Raw genomic sequence first — 19,448 nt, 5'->3', positions numbered from 1 at the left:
CGGAGACAGAGGGCCTCCAGGGCTGGTAGGTTGTACCCAGGACAGACTGGGACCCTGCAGACCTGTGTCCCGGGCCTCCATCTGTCAAGGGCCACCTGGAGGGGAGGGGACAGGCAGCAGCATGAGCGTCCTGAGTTCCCTCAGAGCTACCTGACGAGCCGCTGGGACTCGGGGCGTGCAGGCCTGTGGGCTCCCTGGAATGACCTCGCACAATCCTGTTACTGTACCCTCCTCTCTGTCTCTGCTTTGGGATTGCCATCACTTCCTGTGAGATTTTGGTTTTTTATTTTGTTGGTCCAAACCTCAACATCTCCCGACCTCTTTCTGTGGCCTTTTCTTGGTCTTCAAAATGGATCCCACACACAGCAGCTGCCCCTACGTCCCCTCCACGACTGCCTGGGGCTTGGGGCTCGGACCCGGACTGGGGGGGTGCCCACGCAGTCTAGACCACTGGGTCCCAGACTCAGGTTCATCTTCACTGTTCTTTGGCAAAACCGGAAAGGTAAGATTATCAAGTTGCTGTAAAGCTGGAGAGATCCGTCGGAAGGGCTGGCTTTCATGCAGGGATTGCATTCGACTTGGTGTCTGGTCCCTTTCACTTGCTACAATATATATGTGGCAACCCTAAGTCCATTTCCCCAGTCTCGGGGGGACTCTCCTGGCTCCTGACACTGGACAGTTGGGACCTTGGGAGCCTGGAGATGGGCTTTAGCCCCCACTCGCTCCGGTGGCCTCCATCTGGTCGAGGGACTACTTACTCCCTTCGCCAATACCACGGAACTTCCCGGGGCTGTAGGAGGAAAGCTGGTGTGCTAGCTCCGCAGAGGCCCATCTCCTGGGGCAAAGCGCAAGGTTTCCGGCCCTTTCATGCCCATCACAAGGAGCTGGCAGCCTCCGAGTGCAGTCTGGCATCGTGAGCTGGCTTCGGTCCTGGTGCCCCGTTGGTGGGACCGGAGGGAAAGTGGCTTTCCTCTGCAGGTGGTGGGAATTCTGGGGCCTGGGCCCTGGGCTCTTGGGGGGCTCTGGGAGCAGCTCCCAGTAGGCACCTGGCCCTTGCAGGTGGCCATCCCCAATGAGGCAAAGGATGGTCTGGGTTTCCTCCCCTCCTTGGAGAGAGATCCCCCTGCTGTGCGGGGTTTGGGAAGCCTTGTTGTGGGCTCCTTGTGGGGGAGGGAGGACCGAGTCCTCAAGAACCAGGGGAAGAAGCACTCACAGTCACCTCGCTAAAGAATATTCATTTATTTATAATTATTGCTAAGTAAACTTCTCTTTTAAACAGGAACATAAAAACACAGTAGGGCTTTGCACAAGTGGAATTTCTAAACAGGTGGTTTGTATACACGTCAAAATAAGTTAGGATGGAATTTGTCCAGGAGTTTCCAAGTCACCCAAGAGGCCGCGCAGGTGCCTCTCTTGAAAGGTCGAGGGAGGGGTGAGAACAGGAGCCTTGCCGAGACCACCCCCAGCTCCGGTGTGTGAGTTGTGCTGTTTTCTTCTCTTCGCTTTGCCCGGGTCCAAGGCACAGGGCAGGGGGGCGTTCAAGTATCGAACCTCGCAGAGGGCCGGTGCTGATGGCAGGGCTGGGGGAGGAAAGGACAGCCCCACCCTGGGGGCAGACCTTCTCCCTTGGGTTTCCATGACCAAGGCCACTGCACTGGCAGGAAAGAGGAGGAGGACGAGGAGGTACAGGGTTCTTTTTGGTACCAGGGGAGAAAGACATTGTGGGAAGAGGTAGTTTGCAGGGGGTGAGGCTTCTGCTCAGCAGGAGAAAATGTCTTCTACAGTGACGGGGTCACTGCCACCTGAGGGTCATCATGGCGGGCACCTGGGGGGCCGGGGGAAGGGCCTCGGGGTTCTGGAGGGGAAAGGCTCCCGTGAGCCCCCAGCTCTCTTGTCTGCTGCCTCTTAGCGGGAGGTTTAGCAGAGAAGGAAGGGGCACTTGGCTGCCTGCTCCCGAGGCCACCTTGTCCTCCCTCAGTCCTGATCACAGCCACCCTGAAGCCTGGCTTGGTCCTTCACTAAGGATACAGCTTTGGGGGCAGCTGCATTTCCGGCTGGTCCTCCCGTCCACGCCGGCTGTTACCCCTCCTTTCCTGGTTTCCGGGCTGAAGCTGGTGGCTTCACCTCCGCGCCTTTGGGGACAGCCCCGCCTGCCCCTCCCCACCGAGGCCTCGGGAGGCGAGCGGGCAGGAGTCCGGGTGCCCTAGCGGTTCCTGAATGTGCTACTTCATGCCCCGGGCGGCCTGTCTTCAGTTCCCGGGGCGGGAGCTGGCCTGGGGACAGAGGCCAGGAGAGCCGGCAAGCGAGGGAGCGAGCCGCCAGCTGAGCAGAACCAAGTGGCTCCCGCCACTGGTGCCGTGCGAGTCACTGGCTGGAGGGGCCGGGCAGGGGCCAAGGGCCTGCCCGGTTCGGCCTCCCGCCTCCTGCCCCGGCCCCGAGGCTCCCTGCCGGCAGCCCGTCCCCTCTGCGCCTGAGCCCTGCCCCGCCAGCTGCCCGCTCGAGGTTGGGCAGGCACGAAGCACGCACAGCACACGAGGGAGCTTCCGTTTGGAAAAAGAAAATGATCTCCATCAGAAAAGAACAGGCTATACAGAAGTGGAAAGGAAAACAAAATAAATTACCTTCAAAATACCCCATTTGCTCAAAAAAAATTTTTTTTCCCTCTATGGTCTTCATTTTCTTTTTGACTAAGTGGCTCTTCTTGGGAACCTGTTGACTCTTGGCTGTCCTGCTTCCTCAACACGGATACTTGTCAATAATACAGCACCCCAGCCACCCCCAAGGTGGTCCTGGGCCGCCTCTGAGGACAGCCCCTCTCGGCCCCCTGCCCCTCATTCGAGGGGCCTCCGTCTGCTTAGCAAGTGCCCAGCCAAAGGCACGTCCCTGCTCTGCTCAAGGTCGGGGGACCCTGGTGCAGTGACCCGTTCAGCAAGGAACTGGATGACAACTGCTGAAATCTACTTTAGGGACACCCACTTTCAAACTGCTGGAAGGTGGGGGCCTTCAGGGTGTTGGCTGGGGAGGACACCGGCTGGGGGCTGGGCTATACCCCGCTTTCCTGAGGCCAGGACCGGGCTGCATGCATGCCTGGCTCCGGAGAGCGTGGGAGGCACCAGGAGGTAGAAGGCAGGGGGTCCTGCCTGGCTGTTGACGGATGGGGTGGGGAAGGGGGCTCTGGGGCCTGGGCGGTTCCCAGCCCAGGGCCTGGTGGGGGAATAGGGCGGGGGTGGGGCGGGCAGTGCTGACCAGCCCAGGAGCTCAGACATCCCTAGAGGCAGGAGTTGGTGGGGAAAGGAAACAAGGCCAGGCTCAAGTTCTGTCTTCCTCCAGTGCCAGGACCCCTGAGGAGCTATCAGGAGGCCCCGCCCACACCGCTGCCCCAGCTCTGTGGGGCCTGGACAGACCTGAGGACCTGGGCCCTAGTGTCTTGGCCCCATATGGCCCCTGCCAGCATTTTTCCCACTCTCCCACAGCAGCAGGCCAGGGCGACCCAGAGCTGGGCCCCCTGTGTTCTCCTTCCTTCCCCAGATGCCTGGGGCCTGTGCCTGGGTCACAGCTGAGGCCAGTACAGTCTCCATTTGGTCTACAAGTCCCTAGTGGTGCAAACGACTCGGTGGGAGGGGAGGAGGGCTTAGGACAGTGGGGCAGTAGCTTCTCCGCTACGGGAGGGGTGGCCCGCAGCACATGGGTCTCCCCCCACATCCCTGCCCTCCCCGCCCCCCCCGGACGGCCCAGCTTGTGCTATAGCACGTTGTAGTAGGCCATCTCCTTCATGGCCTGTTCGGTGAGGACGCTGGCCTCGGCGCTGCTATCCACACCGGCGTAGGCGTAGGCGTTCTCGAAGTCCTCCATCTCCTGCTGGCTGTCGAGCTCGGAGGGGTCAGTGCCCGTCAGCTCCATCATGGGGTCTGCAAGACAGGAGCACAGTTAGGCCCGGAGGCCGCCTCCCGGGAAGAGCCAGTCACTTCTACACGGACACTGAGGGCCTTTGTCAAGAAAGGGCTTCCTAGTCATTGCTTCCAGAGGATTCTCCACGGCTTCTCTTCCTTCCTGTGCCAGGAAGCCCCAGGCTTCTCAGATGTGTCACCAGACCTGAGCGCTGAAGGTGGGAAGGGAGGTGTGGGGAAGGGAGAGCAGTGCAGGCTTGGCCTTGAACTCTCGTTTGCCCTCCTACGCATCCTCTGCAGTGTTTTGCATTGGTCCCCTTAGCCACATGAAAGCCTGCGGCTCTACATCATGTTTATACACGCATTTAGCCCCTACTGCATACCTGGAACTTTCCAAACACTGTCTCCTGAACACGCACAGCAATCCCATGGAGGAGGCCAAAAGGAAGTTCAGAGAGGTTAATCAACTTGCCAAAGGGCACCCAGCTGTTGTTGTTGTTTTTTTTTTTTTGATCCACTCTGCTGCTCTGCCTCAAATGGCCGGAGAGAGCCCTTTCTAACCTCTAGCTTCCTACCAGCCTTAGTGCTTTAAACCGGCTCTGCCCAGTGGTCTCCCTGGCCCTTTCTCTTCAAGGACAAACACCCAAGGTAGGTCAAAAGAGATGCACGAGGCAAAAACTCGAAGAGGCCTCTTGTAATTTAGTCAATTTGAAATCTTACTATAAAGTTCTTGGGCGCCTGGGTGGCTCAGTGGGTTAAGCCGCTGCCTTCGGCTCAGGTCATGATCTCAGGGTCCTGGGATCGAGTCCCGCGTCGGGCTCTCTGCTCAGCAGGGAGCCTGCTTCCTCATCTCTCTCTCTCTCTGCCTGACTCTCTGCCTACTTGTGATCTCTCTCTGTCAGATAAATAAATAAAATCTTAAAAAAAAAAAAAAAAAGTTCTTAGCGTCAGAACAAAAGCCAGATGGAAAGCTCCACAGGGCGGCCCGGGGCTGCCTTCCATCAGAGGGAGGGAGGGAAGCCCGGGGTATGATCTGGGGACCCTGCGAAGCTGGCTGGCAAGGACTGTGGCTGAGTCCCAGTGCACCTAGGAGAAGTGATGTGTTTTGGGGACAAACAGACCCCGGTCAAGGGGGTGGCCCTAACAAGTCTAAGGCAGGGTTTTGGCACTATTAACATTTGGGGCCAGAATTCTTTGCTGCGGGGGGCGCTAGGATGTGCATGGTATGATGGCAAGCAGTTTCCCTAGACTCTATCAGCCAGATGCTGGTAGCATCACTGCAGGTACAGCAACCAAAAAATGTCTCTACACTTTGCCAAATGTCTCCAGGGGGCAAACTCATCCCCAGCTGAGAACCAGTGGTCTAAGGGCAATTCTGTCCCTTGCCAACGAGTGGTTCAGGAATGAATTCAGGCCAGTGAATCATGAGGAGAGGCCTGCTTGTGAATTTTTTGAATTCACACAATTCTCATCAGTTTCACAGAGCAAAGGGAAGAGTCTCTTACTTTCCCACTGGTTGTGCAAAGGGAAAGAAGAGCAATGGCAGCCATCTTGTGACCATGAGGAAAATCAGAGCTAATCAGAGCTAATGCTGTGAACAGACAGAGAGAACCTCACCCTGGTGTCATTGTTGAGGGGCTCAATCAGCCAACTCTGAAGACGGCCGGGATTTCGAGTCCTTTGTGAATCTACTTCATTATTGCTTACGTCAGTCTGAGTGTGGCAGGTCTACTAGGCATGCCCAGAGCATCTGACCCACCATGAGTCTTCCTGACTTTATAAAACAGGGTCAGCGGTTTGAAATCTTGAAGACACTAGGCTGTGTCTTCCTGAAAATCCTAGTGCCATACCATCATATAATGCATTTGATTAAACATTAAAAACAAGCTAATAGCATACCACTTTTTACAAGGACATTGATCCATCTCCCAAATTAGAGTTCCAGTTTATTAGATGGTTCCTTCTAGAATATACACTGCCTTTCTCCTGCATCAGTGTGAAGCCCGAGCTCTTTAGACCAAGGTTGTATGTGAGAGACAGGCTGGCTTGGGTCCCAGCCATTCCAGTGTCAATCACTCCTGTACTGCCTGTCATCTGGAGAAGTCAGGAAGAAAACAGTCCTATGCATCCCTGGTTACTGACCTCAGACAGAAAGAGTGTGTGCCTCCATCATCCCCTGGGGGCAACGTGTGCAGGGACAGCTGTTTCCAAAAGGACAAATTCTGCTCCGGTCCCTCCTGGTTGGTTAGGTACATGGCGGGTCTGCTAGACTGTGGCTAGTCAGAACCTAGTACACACAGAATTATCTAAAGTGCTTTAAAGTGCTGATTCCAGGCCATATGCCAGATCACTTACTTCAGACTCTCTGGAGTTGGGACTCAGGCATCAGCATTTTAAAAATTCCCCAGGTGCTTCCGATGCACGGCCAAGTTAGAGAATCAGACCTTTAGAGTCCAGATCAAAGGTTCTCCAAGTGAGGTCCTTCATTGGCAGCTTTGGTATCCCCTGAGAACTTGCTGGAAATGCAAATTCTGCAACCCTACCCCAGACCTACAGATTCAGATGCTCCAGGGGTGGAGCCCTGCGTTTGTTTTAACAGATTTCCAGGTGATTCCAATGCAAACCCAAGTTCTCTAAAACTCTACTGTGTGACAGATTGCCCTGGGATCTTTTTTGAAATGCAGATTCTGATTCGGCAGGTGTGAGGGAGGGCTGAGTCTGCAGTTCCAGCAACATCCCAGGCGATGCTGATACTGTTGGTTCTCATACCACACTCTGAGTTGGAAGGGGCTGCACAGAGCACGTCTGTGCAGCTATTGGGGTTATATCCTTGCTCACAAGAATAGAAAACTGAGGGCATCCGTTTCTGCCAGAAAACCCAGGCCTGGTTAGCTGCTGCAAAACCAAGTTAGGGTGCCCGCAGCCATCCCCAACCTCTGACTGACTGCCAGCGAGTAATCCCATCCAGGCAGGTTAACTCACCCGTATTGTTCCCTGCTATGTGGTCTGAGAAGGCATGCCAGACAGTCAGCTAGCTCCAGACCACCCAGGGAGCCTTTCCAAAGTGCTATCAGCTCTTTCTTCCAGTAGAATCTCTCAAGTCCCTTCTCCCCTCAATAAGGCCAGAGAGACGAATGTTCTTCCACAACTGATGAATGTGGAGGGCACAGGCTGTCGCTCACACTTAGGGATGTCACAACACCAGCCTATGAAACGGCTACCGACGGCAGAGATGAGGCTCCTCCTCTAAGTGCGTGGCCTACATCGTCTTTGGCAAGCACCATGAAAAGTGTGACGGATTGTGGTCACACTTTTTGCCTTGGCTGCTGGGAAGCTCAGAGCTCTCCCCGGGGCTGTCCACATACCCTCCCGCAGTTGGGACTGGGACCTCACCCAGCTTCCCTCATCTCTCTGGCTGCCCTATCCCCTTTTGTTATTTCCTTTCCCAGTCAACCGTTTCTTTTAAATGTCACTGTCACAGCCATACAAGTGTCTGTCCTCCTCCCACGCCCAGGTGTTGTGATCCTCCCTGAGTACCTAACTTCTCTGTCCTTCCGTTTCTGCATCTGTAAGATGGGTATGATTAGCAGAGCCGACCTCCCCATGTGGAGCCCCTGAGTTAATAAAGGCCTGGCACACAGTCAGCACTCAATCAATGGTGGTTAGTATTTTTATTTATCATAGTTTACGTGAGCCCGCTGAAGTCCTCTGAAGCATACATACACGCCCCATCGCCAGCACCACCTTCTAGGTCGCCTCCCCGCCAGCCCACAGCCCAGCCCAGTGAGGTCTCAGGCCTGGCCAGCCTCCCCCCGCCCCTGAATGGACAGGAGGTTCCCGAGTGAGCTGTGATAGGACCGCTCCGGCACCGCCCACTGTGCGTGGCCCACCCACCTTGGCTGTCCAGGCCGATGTCCATAACACCGTGCTTGACCTTCATGTGCCGGCTCAGGTTGCCCTTGAGGTTAAACTTGCTGGAGCAGTAGGGGCACTTGAAGGGCTTGCTGCCCGCGTGCAGGTGCATGTGACCCAGCAGGTTGTACATGCGGTTGAAGGACTTGCCACACACCTGCAACACGCCGACTGGGCATCAGGAGCCTTCCGGGGGCCCGCCCCTCCCCCACCCCCAGCTCCCACCTCCCTGCTGGGGCTTGAATCCCATTCAATGAACACTATGGACAGTGTTCACTCTGTCCTTTCCTAGGTGACCAACCCTAGAGGCCTGAGAGTCATAGAACCAAGGTCACTGCTCCACTCTACCTGAGCCAGAGTTACCAGAAACCAAGGGCTGGGGTCTCCAGCCACGCTGAGTCCCATGCCTGGGCTTCTCCCCTTTGGCTGTGCGGGGACCTTCACCCCCTCCCCACCTTCCAAAAAAATACAACCTCAACAGCATACAGGCTCTGAATACCATGACCCACAGTGACCCACCCCCGCAAGCCTGAGCCTCAGCATTTTCACCCCAAACTGGGCTCCCCCTGCTTGGTCAGCTCTGGGCAGGTCCCAGCTGCCGCTGTCATGCCCACCCAGGGCCACTCTTGGGGATGTCTTGCCCAGGGACCCCGACAGCCCCATACCTTGCATTTGAATGGCTTCACAGGCGAGTGTACAATCATGTGGGTCTTGAGGGTCTGCTTCTGCACGAAGGTCTTGAAGCAGATGTGGCACTGGTAGGGCCGGACGCTGGTGTGGATCAGCATGTGTCGCTTCATGTTTGCCTGCAGGGTGAACTCCCGGCCGCACACCTCACACTTGAACTCCTTCACGCCCTGGAGGGGGTGGGGGTGGGGATAGAGATGATGGTCAGGCCACATGACGGGCACAGCTTCTGGAAGAGTGTGGGTGTGCGCAGGGGTAGGGGCACAGTGTCTGAGTGTGTGCACGGCTTCCAGAAACCAACTTCCTGGGGGTGTTCTGGATGGGTCCCACTCGTGGAAAGCTACTGGAAGAACGTCGGGACAGGGCCACCGACTCCAGAAAGCCTTCCGGTTCCTACCCACACACCTGCTGTCTCCTGCCCACCTGGTCAGGTATACCTCTAGATCTGCCTAAGGCAAATGTGTATACTCGTTCATTCATTCATTCATTCATTAGTTCATCCAGGAACCATCTACTGGGAAGCATCAGGCCAGGCACCTGGGATCTGTGGTCAAGGAGACAGCCACAGCTTGGTGGACTGTCCTCAGGTCAAGGGCACATGTATGTGTTTTTCCCCTCAGTGTTCTGTCTCAGTGGTCCTTCTGGTTCACGGACCCCCCTTGAGAATCTGATGGAAAGTATGGACACTAGGTAAAAAATGACACTTCAGGGGCGCCTGGGTGGCTCAGTCAGTTAAGCGTCTGCCCTCAGCTTGGGTCCGTGATCCTGGGGTCCTGGGATTGAGCCCCGCTTCGGGCTCCCTTCTCAGCGGGAAGCCTGCTTCTCCCTCTCCTAAGCCTCTGCTTGTGTTCCCTCTCTCACTGTGTCTCTCTCTGTCAAATAAATAAAATCTTAAAAAAAAAAAAAAGAAAGAAAGAAAGAAAGAAAAATGACACTTCCGTCTGAATGCAGAGTTCTCAAACCTCTGGAGTCCATCTAGTTGACCCCTTGAGAGTTTCCCAAGCTTCCCTGGTGATAAGAACCAACCACCTTGTTGCTCACACAGCCTCTAGAAGATTCCTCCCTGGAGGGGCCGGGCCAGGAGGCCCAGGAAAATCTTTGGTCTCAACAGGTCGCTGAGATGATTCTTATCATTGAAGTAGTTTGGAACACCTGCCCCGGGAGACAATGCTTCCAGCGGCAAAGCCTCTGGTTTGACTGTAACAGGCTTGTCCATGGTCTGGAGGGGACCCCAGAATGGGACAGGGTGTTGTGGGCACAGGGGGTCCGACGTATTGTTGGGGGGAATAAAGTCAGGACAAACGCGGGGACCTGATCTCTCTGCTGAGCCAGTCACACAGTAGACCCCCAGTGGGACAGACACGTGTGTGGGGTCACAGCTGCTGTCTAGACTGCTTACGTGAGCTTTGTATTACAAGGTGGCAGCGCCTGTGTCTACCTCCTTCAGCAGACGGGGCTGTGTGTCCTGTGTCTGGACTCGGGGGACACACTGAAGACGTGTCTGACCACCAGGGGGCCCCACCTCGGGGCGCTGACTCCCTAAGTGCCTATATGCACGCACTGTGCAAATCCAGACTGACGACAGGCACGTTTTCCATCTTGCCGGCCTCTGATTTTTGTTCTCCGTTTTTCTTCACGGTATTATTTCTCTTTTAACACTTGGCAGACTCGTGGGGCTTTTTAGTAGAGGAGAAAAATGGCACAGAGAGGGTCCGTGTGCTTATGGCTCCCACCCTCGCCCCTGCAGACATGAAGTCAGTCAGTCGTCTGGTTTCACTCGACGCACAGTCCCACTTTCATGGCCGAGCCTGGACTCAGCTTCAGATTCCTTCTTAACATCACACTCCGGGCAGCTATACCCTACTGACTGCGGAGCAGCGGTCAAAGCCTACAAGTCATCTCTGCTCTAGAGGAAGATAATCCCCGGGTGGGGAAGGAGGGAGTCACGGGCTAGCAGGCGGTACCCCCCCAACCCCACCACTCGCTGCGGCGTCCACTGGGAGAGGTGAGGACGCAGGCTGGACCCCGAGTGGCCTACGGCTGCCATTATGGAACAAGGGAGCTCTTGCACGTTGAGCTGCAAAACGTGAAGTTGGTTGGATTCATGGTGGAAACGATGGTGCAGGCTGAGGGCCGAGCGAGGCTGTGGGACCCAAAAGGCCTCATTCCATCAGCCTGGACAGAAGGCCCTCTGGGAAGGGGTGACAGTGGCTGAAAGGCAGGGTGGCCTGAGGGGAGGAAAAGGATGGTGGCGGACAGTGGGTCACAGTGATGTCTCGAGGACACAGTGGACAAGGCCAGTGTGCTCCATCTTTCATCCCTACAAACCGCTCTGCCTGGTTTGTGTCCTTTTCTATAACAGATATTTTTCCTCCTTTCGGTTCCCTTTTAAAATGAAATATATTTAAGCTTTTTCCTAAAGGGAAACCACAGGTTTGGACACAGTTCGGTAATGACAAGGAGCAAAGAAAACCTCCACTTCTGACCGTCTCGTCCACTGCCCTGTGGCCTCCGCCCTCCGGGAGGGCAGGCTGCTTCGGAGGTTCTCCAACTGGGTTCCCCGGGGCCTGCTGGGGCTTCTCCAACATTTCATTCAAAAACTTCAAAAAATTAAGTTTTACTGTTAAAAAAAAAAAAAAAAGCCCTGAGTTTCAACTGTGTTTTTTTTCTAATACGGCTCCGAAGGAATATGTAATTATAAACATGACAGGTTCATCTGCCTCCCGTCTCTATAGCTCCCTAAGGGATCTGAAGCAGGACTTTGGGGAGCACTGGACAAGGCCTGCAGGAGGAGAGGGAAGAGCCTCAGGCCTGGGGCCAGGCCCCTGGGGGGGAAGGAGAGGTGCTGGGGAGGATGTGGGGAGGAGGAGCAGAGGCACCAGGGCAGCCCCCGGGGGAGGGCAGGCAGCTAGGTCCCCTCCCCCAACAGCCCCAGGAGGGCAAGTGGCTAGCGCCCCCCTCCCCCCTGCAAACCCGCCCCCCCCCAGTGCAGGTGGCTTGGTACCCCCCCCCCCCGCAGGCCCCCTACCTTGTGGGTGAGGGAGTGCTGCTTCAGGTGGTGGATCTGGCTGAACTCCATGCCGCACTCCGTGCACACGAAGGGCCGCACGTTCTGGTGCTTGAGCATGTGGTTCTGCAGCTGGCTGCGGTAGTGGAAGGACTTGTCGCACTCGAGGCACTGGTACAGGGTGGGGCCCTGGTGGGAGGCCAGGTGGCGCTTGAGCTGCGTCAGCGTGGAGAAGTCCAGGCCGCACTCCACGCACACGTGGCAGCGGCCGCTCTCGTGCTTCACCTCGTGCGCCTTGAGCTCGCTGGGGTAGGCGAAGCCGCGGCCGCAGAAGTGGCAGCTGTAGGGCTTGACCTCCGAGTGCAGCAGCATGTGGCGCTTGAGGTGGCTGGTCTGCGTGAAGGCCTTCTGGCACACCTGGCACTTGTGGGGCCGGGTGCCCTGGTGCGTCAGCAGGTGCGTCTGCAGGTGGCTGGGCTGCTTGAAGAGCTTGCTGCAGTGCGGGCAGGAGTGCGGCTTGATGCCGTTGTGGCCCAGGATGTGCGTCACCAGGTTGTACTTGGACGTGTAGGACTTCTCGCACATGCGGCACTGCCAGCGCTTCTGCCGGTCGCCCGCCTCCACCAGGTACGAGTCGTCGATCTGCACGTTGATGTCCAGCCGGTCCAGCTGCGCCTTCTTGTGGCGCTCCACCGTGGAGCCGGCCGCGTCCGCCTCGAACTCGCTGGCCTCCTGCCACACGAAGCCCTGCTCCGGCTTCACGGGCTCCGGCGACTCCAGGGCGGGGGCCTCGGGGTCGCCCAGTGGGGCCAGGTGGGGCGCCTCGAAGCCGCACTCGGAGGACGGCAGGGGCTCCGGCCCGGGCAGCGCCACGCCGGGCTCCGGGAAGCCGTCCCGGGCCGGGTCGGGGAAGTGGGGGTCGTAGGCGGCGGCGTCCAGCTCCGGCCGCGGGGCTCGGGGCAGGTGGCGCAGTGTCCGGGGCTTGCGGCTGAAGGCGCTCAGGTCGATCATCTTGACGGCGCTGCTCTGCACCAGGGCCTCACCACCACCGCCGGCCACCTCGGCAGGGGCCTCGGGAGGGCCCACATCCTTGTCGTCACCGGGCACCGACACCTCATAGACCTCCTGCTCCTCCTCCTCCTCCACCTTCTCAAACTTGACCTTGGGCACCAGCCGCACAGGGGGCCGCGTCTTCCGCCGGGTGTGCTTCTCGAAGGCGGCCTCCACCTCCAGCACCTCCTCTTCCACCGGCTCCTCCAAGGCCCTCCCATTGCAGGCCAGCTGGTAGACGTCGGGGCCGGGGGGCCCGGGCTCCCCCATGGCCGCCCCGGACAGCTCGGGCCCCAGGTCTGGGTAGAAGGCTTCGGCGCTTATGGTGGCTCCGAAGAGCTCATTTTCTGAGACCAGGCCCAGCACGGCGGCCTGAGCCAAGGACAGCACCACCACGGCATCCGTCTGTGTCCCTGAGTCCATGAAGCCCTCCATCCCGTGGCGGCTGGCTAGGAGGGCATCGCTGCAGGAGGAGAAGGGAGCGTCAACACAGCCGGCTCCAGGCTGCACACAACACACACACACACACACACACACACGTTCAGCAGAGACTTGGCTAATTTGGGCTGTGTCTGTCCCTGGTGTGTTTCTCCCACTGCCTTGGGAACAGGACACCCTTGTCATCATGGGGACGCCCTCTGTGGATCTGCCCATCATCTCCATCTCCCTGTGGGATCCCAGATAAGCTGTGCCCCCTCGCCGGCCTCAGTCTCCCCACCTGTTAACAGGAAGGTGGCATTTCCACAGTGGATCTCAAACTATGTTCCCCAGAACGTCCTTCCAGAGAGTTCCTCCAAAAAGCTGATTTGAAATGGTAAAAAAATAAAGATTCCTCTCTTTCAAAAATCGATTTTAGAGAACCCATTTCCTCAAACGTAATATACGCCTTCCCCCCAGCACATTTTGTAGCCCCACTGGCTTTGTTCCCCAAGGTAATGAATTTTACAGAGACCTTGAGACCATACAGTGAGGCATTAAACAACCGTGACCATCAGTAAGGGCTTGACCATATGAATGAGCTGTCGTGGTTTTTAGTTTTTAAGATTATTTACTCATTTATTTGAGAAAGAGAGAGAGAGAGAATAAGTGGGCGGCGGAGCAGAGGGAGAGGGAGAAGCAGGCTCCCCACTGAGCAGGGACCCCGATGCGGGACTTGATCCCAGGACCCCGGGATCATGACCTGAGCCGAAAGCAGACACTTCACTGAGCCACCCAGGCACCCCGTTTTGGTTTTTTAAAAAAAATATCAATATAGATAGAGATCCATCTCTATCTATATTGAGGTGGGGGAAAAGAAAACAAATATATGGCAAAAATGAGGTAACACACAAAAATAAATCAGGTGCCAAGGTGGATCTCGGGGTTACCACCTATCTGTGAAGCCTGATGCTCCACGACTGCGTCTCTCTAACAGGGGATTGTTCTGGATTAGCGAAGTATTACACATTTAGATATCTAAATTTATGCCGATTAAAAGTAGGCCTTTCCTCTGATTTGTACACTGGCGTTCCGCGCAAAATGTGATCTGACGGAAGTCCCCATGGTGGCTAACGCCAACGTTTGAGAGCACTGTCTGAAACAAAGACCAAGAGTCGGCCCTCAGGTTCGCAGGCACGCGCTCTGACCCGCCCGGTTCTTCTAAAAAAGCCAATGCTCTCACCTGTCGGGGTCCAAACCCTGGTGCACGGGCTCCCTGCCTTCCTGGGGGCGCACTCTGGGTAACGGGCCTTTGCACACGGCTCCTCCCACCAGCCTCCCAGGCTTCCCTCAAATTCCACCTGTTCCTGGGACTCCCTGGCCCTCCCGCGGGCCCAGGCACCCTCTCCAGGCCTCCCCAGGACTGCTGTGTGTGCCCCGGATGTGGGAGGGCTTCCTCCCTGGCCTGGGACACTCAGCCTGACTGCACTCGGCGCAGTCCCATCAGAAGTGCTCCTTAGGGAGGGGAAAGATTATTGCTGGGGTGGCTCCTGGCTGCCCGGTCAGCTCTGGTCCCAGGGTCAGGGTCAGGGGCATGGCGGGCTTCGGCCCTTCCTCAGGAAACTGGCTCTGGGCCTCCTGTCTCCCTGCCCCCCCCCACAGGCCAATGGAGCTTCCCCTTCCTGAGGCCGGCTAAAAATAAAACACCCCAGACAGGAATTTAGCTTCCTTGAAATGGACACTAAAGATTAAACTATTAATCTTAAAGTCAGGGTCTCGTGGGAGGGTCAGGTGGAACGGAACCTGACTCGGGCTCAGGGTCCATCGGGGACAGGCCGGAAGGGCTAAACCTCATTCAGCCCTGCCCCACTGCATGGAATGGGGGTGGGCAGCACTGTCGCCTCCCGCCCCCCCGGACCACCAGTCTGACACAGCACCCAGGAGCAGCCCTCATGCTGACTGTGGGTTTGAGCAAAGAACCCGCTCAGCACTTTTTCTAGACTCCCGTGAAGTCAGGGCCAGGGAGGGAGCCACTGACCGCCAGCTGTGGAACCAGTGCTGGGGACCTGGCCCTGGGTCTGGAGTTCAAAACCGGATTTTGCCCTTTCCTTGCTCAGGCACATCCCACAGCCTCCCCAGCCTGCTTCTTCATGGGTGTGGCGGGGGAGCAGCGTCTCCCCGTGGGGTGGGGGAAAGAGGTGAGTAGGGCAGTGTGGATGTTCGGTCCCTCTCTGCGGCCCCAAAGCCAGCACCCTCCCTCCTGGCGACCTCGAGGGAACACTTGCGAAGAGAAGAAACCATCAGGCCTCTGGCAGCCAATAGGGCGTGGGAGCACAGGTGGTCCCCCGTGGGGCGGGGCATCCTCCAGCTTATTGTCCCTGCTAGGAGTGCCCTTTAAGACTGCAAGGGACCACTCCTAAGGATCACACCAGCCTCTGGCCGAGCAGGCGTCCCCTGCCTCTGGGAGCAGGCAGGCTGAGTCAGAGTTTCTGTGACAGGAGCCTCAGCCTGGGTGTGAAAGGCGACCTGCCCGGGTTTCTCGCTCGAGAGGAGCTTGTGCCCATGCGGGGAAAAGCACACGGGTGCCAGCAACTAACCCTGAAGATGGGCAGAAGAGCTACCCTCCCATTAACTGAGCCATTCAACCCTGAAACAAGCCCCTGGGGGGTGGGGCGAGATGCACTCCACGAAGCCCAGGAACCCAGGGCCTCAGTCACAGGCTCGAGTGTCCCCTCAGTCACAGCAGAGCTGGGCCGTGCAGGCCCGGGGGCTCTCCGGCCCGGCCCCATCAGGGCCCCAGGCCTCCAGCTCTGCGCCTTTAATCTGTGCGACCTGGTAGGTCGTGTCACGGCTCTAAGCCCGGCCTTGGCTCCCAGGTGATGCCGGGTCACCCCCAGGTTCCGAGGAGCCAGCAGGTGCTCAGATGGGGGTGCCCAGGTGACCTGCAAGTGGGAGGCCTCCGAGCTGTCCCTGCCCAGCTGGTCCGGGGACCCCTCCAGGGCACCTCTACTCGGACTGCACTTCTTGCTGGAACCCTGCACCAGCCCGTGCCTGCGTGGCCCGTCAGATCCCTGCACTTCCACTTGGCTGAGCAGAACACCCCCCCCCACCCCATCAGTGCATGTTCAGTGGGGCGACAGGGCCGGCTGAGTGCACGCCTGCGTCTGCGTGTACGTTTCAGAGGGGCTCTGTTTGCTGAGACAGAGGCTCGGAGAAAGAAACAGAGGGAATCTAATTTACCTGCATTGTGCATGCGAGCTCTGTCTACCAGACACAGAAACGAGGAGTGCAAAGGTGGGGACTCTGCAAACCGGTGTCCTTATTTCTCTCTTCTGGGTCCTCTTTTGGGCACCCCCCCACCCCCCACTGGCTACAGCCCTTCTGTTTTATGCCCTAGTTCGACACTGCCCAGGCCTGGAGGAGAGCCTGCCAGGTGTGCACCACCTGTGGGCCAGGTGCTCCCTCCTCACGGCCCCCCTTGTGGCCTCCCCTCTCAGGACAAGGCCAGCCCACCCCCCAATTTATATGGCGCTCAGAATAAAAGCTCACCATGGTGACCCCAAGAAAGGGGAGCTCAGACCTTCCTGGGCTCTCTTCTGGGCAGGCTGCAGCTCAGCCTCCTGCCGGGGCACCCTGGGTTCCCAGCGTGGAGAGAAAGGACATGGCAAAGGCAGGAAAAGAGAGGAGACAGAATAGCTGGTTGGTGGCAGCTTAAACACTGGGACTGGGGGGTGGATGAGAGGCCATGGAGGGGGTAGGGAAGAAGAAGGGGAGAAGGGAAGAGGGGAGAGAGAGGGAGGGGGAAGGGGGAGAGAGTAGGGAGAAAAGGGAAGGGGGGAAGAGAAAGAGGGAGAAGGAAGGAAGAGAGGGGAAGAGGGGGAAGGAGGGAGGGGATGGGGAGCTGTAGAGGCCAAGAAACGAAAGCAGAGGAAGGGGAGGGAAGGAGGAGCAGCCCTACATCCCCGGGCCAGGCATCACCCAGGCCAGCCCTCTGGGGAGGGCCCCAAGCCTCACCCTGAGGCCCAGTAGGAGGCCTGGACAGCGACCCCCGCCCCCAGAGCGCTGTCACTTCAGCTACTGCTGTACTATAAGGGTTCCTGTCAACACCGACATTCTCGTCAAATGCGTTAAGGGCGACTTGCTGTGTGACCCTGGACGAGTCACCTGACCACACAAGGTCTTGGTTTCCTTGTTTGTAAAAAGGGCACACGTGGCTTCTCGGAACACTGAGGGCAGGTTAATCCTTGGCCTACCTGCCTGTCCCCCAGGGTCCCCTCTGCAAGATGGGGTAGCACCTGTTACCCACCCCCATTGTTCTAGAAGGTGCCTTTCCTGTCAGTGAGAGCCCCTTCACGCACCCCCACTCTGAGAGCCCGAGAGGTCTGGGGAGCTCGGGGTGGCCAGTGTCCCTAGAACACAGATGGCAGGGCAGAGCTCGGGAGGAAGGCACTGGAGCCTGGTCTGCCTCAGGGTCCCCGGGAAGGAAATGACCAGCAGGTTATTCCTTGACTAAATTCTACCACCAGGACATCTCAAAAACCAACTGACAGCACAGGATCCGCCTTTGGGATGTCCCCATGCGCGCGTGATCCACTCACTGCGATGACTAGGCCGAGGGTCTAGACGGTGCCCAGACCTGTGCCCACACACAGGCTGCAGGGGGCTCCAGGCTTCTGCTGGGAGGCAGGTTCTGGCCCTCGGCCCCTTCTTCTTGGCCTTGAGGCACCAGGTGGCTGAGACACTATGTTTCTAGTTCGGCAACTGAATCACTAACTCAGCCAGAGCTCCTGGGTACCCACTAGGGGATGGCACTGGTCTTGGTTGTAGGGATACAGCAGAGAACACTCAAGCAGCTGCCCTGAGTGAACTCAGTTACAGCGGAAGCACCAGGATCTGGCAGGGTAGGGGAGGGCATGGGGAGCAGGGGGAGTGCATGACTGGGGTGGCGTAGGGGCAGGACTGAGGCCCTGAGGCCCAGTGGAGACAGTTCAGGGCCCCGTAGAGAGCAGAGGATGGTCTCACATCTTGGTCTGGAATGGGGTTCAGGCTCCCCTTTCTGCCCCTGTCACCAGCTGTGCTGGGGGGGAGGTTGCGCCTGTGCGCGGGTATGGGCCGCTGGGCCCTCTGCCCCTGGGTGTGGAGGGGACAGGGAGCTGAGCCCAGGGAAGGAAAAAGGTGGTTACAGGTATGACCTGGGCTGTGAGCACTCCTGGACTTCAGCTTGTAGCAAAACTGCCGTCTGTGTCCTGGGCTGTCTTCCTCACTGACTTCAACGTGAATCCCCAGAAAGGAAGAGGAAGCAAAAGCCAGGGCTGGAGTCTTGTGCAAACCTCGGGGCTCCTTGCCACAGTCTCACTTCTGCCAGCCTGGGGCCTTCACTGGACGCAGCAGCCTAAGGCCCGAGCTGAGGGCACGGGTGGGGGTGGGGCGCAGCAGCCAAGGGGGAAGTGTGGGAGTCTCTGTCTGCCTCAGCTTCCCCTTTTCTCTAGGGACAGATTTGCTGAGCCTGCCTCCAGGAGTCGGGGTGGCTGGGCCACCAGCACCATGTCACCAACCCACAAACCACACAAGGGCCTGATGTACACGTACACTGTGTCCAGCCACTTCTTTTTACAGATGAGGCTCAGGGAGGGGACTGGCTCAGGGTCATTCAGTGAGAGCATGAGGCAAGGACTAGAGTATAGATTGTAGGCCCTGGAGCCTACCCTCAGTCACATGGCCTGTGGGTAAAGTCCTCGTGGCCTAGAGGGCTGCTCGGTGCTATGGCCAGCTGAGCTACACCTGATCCTCCCAAGCCTTCCTGACTGTAGTGCGTGTGTTCACATGTACACACACACACACACACACACACACACACACACGCCTGTCTCCGACCTCAGGGCCTTTGCACAGGCTGACTCCTCTGCCAGGCCTGAGTGAATAAGCCCTCATCCTTTAGGGCAGTGCAGGCACTGCCTCCAAGGAAGCATTCCTTAGCCTGAGGGCAGGGCGAGGGCCTCTTCTACAGCCTGAGGCCCTCAGGTTAATATTCCTGTAGACTTGGCTGGGCCGTGGCACCCGCTGTTTGCTCAAACACTAATCTACATGTTGCTGTGAACGCTGCTGTGGATGTGATTAACATCTACAATCAGCTGACCCGAAGTAAAGCAGACTGCCCTCCTTAATGTTGGCAGCTCTTATCCAATCAGTGGTAAGCCTCCAGAGAACAGCCGAGGTTTCCCAGAGAAGAAGGGATTCTGCCTGAAGACCGAATCATGGAAATCCTGCCCGCGTTGCCAGCCTGCTCTGCAGATTTCGGACTTGCCAGCCCCCACAATTCGGTGAGCCAATTCCTTAAAATAAATCTCGCTCTCTCTTTGTATATATATATCCTACTGGTGCTGCTTCTCTGGAGAACTTGGTACAATCACGCTGATTCATGACTGTATGTTTACGATCATTTCGCCAGCTGCCGGCCCACCCAGAGGACAGGGACTGGAGGGGAGCAG

The 19,448-nt window shown here is 57.5% G+C and overlaps 1 protein-coding gene across 2 annotated transcripts in view; it reads right to left on the bottom strand.

Moving 5' to 3' along the window:
• Window positions 1–1,224: 1,224 nt before the first annotated feature.
• Window positions 1,225–19,448, bottom strand: part of ZNF710 (zinc finger protein 710) — a 65,513-nt gene continuing 47,289 nt past the window's right edge. For both annotated transcript variants that reach the window (XM_044229742.1, XM_044229745.1), the window contains exons 2-5: window positions 11,515–13,006; window positions 8,465–8,656; window positions 7,782–7,956; window positions 1,225–3,908 (exon numbers count right to left, since the gene is read on the bottom strand). In XM_044229742.1, the coding sequence (XP_044085677.1) occupies window positions 3,742–3,908; window positions 7,782–7,956; window positions 8,465–8,656; window positions 11,515–12,978 (1,998 nt within the window). In that variant the 5' untranslated portion in view covers window positions 12,979–13,006 and the 3' untranslated portion in view covers window positions 1,225–3,741. The remainder of the gene's footprint in view (window positions 3,909–7,781; window positions 7,957–8,464; window positions 8,657–11,514; window positions 13,007–19,448) is intronic.

The sequence above is a fragment of the Neovison vison genome, chromosome 13, assembly GCF_020171115.1.
Source record: "Neovison vison isolate M4711 chromosome 13, ASM_NN_V1, whole genome shotgun sequence".
Taxonomy (NCBI): Eukaryota; Metazoa; Chordata; class Mammalia; order Carnivora; family Mustelidae; genus Neogale; species Neogale vison.
Note: the sequence above shows the minus strand (reverse complement) of the source record. Positions and strands in the feature narration are given on the sequence as shown.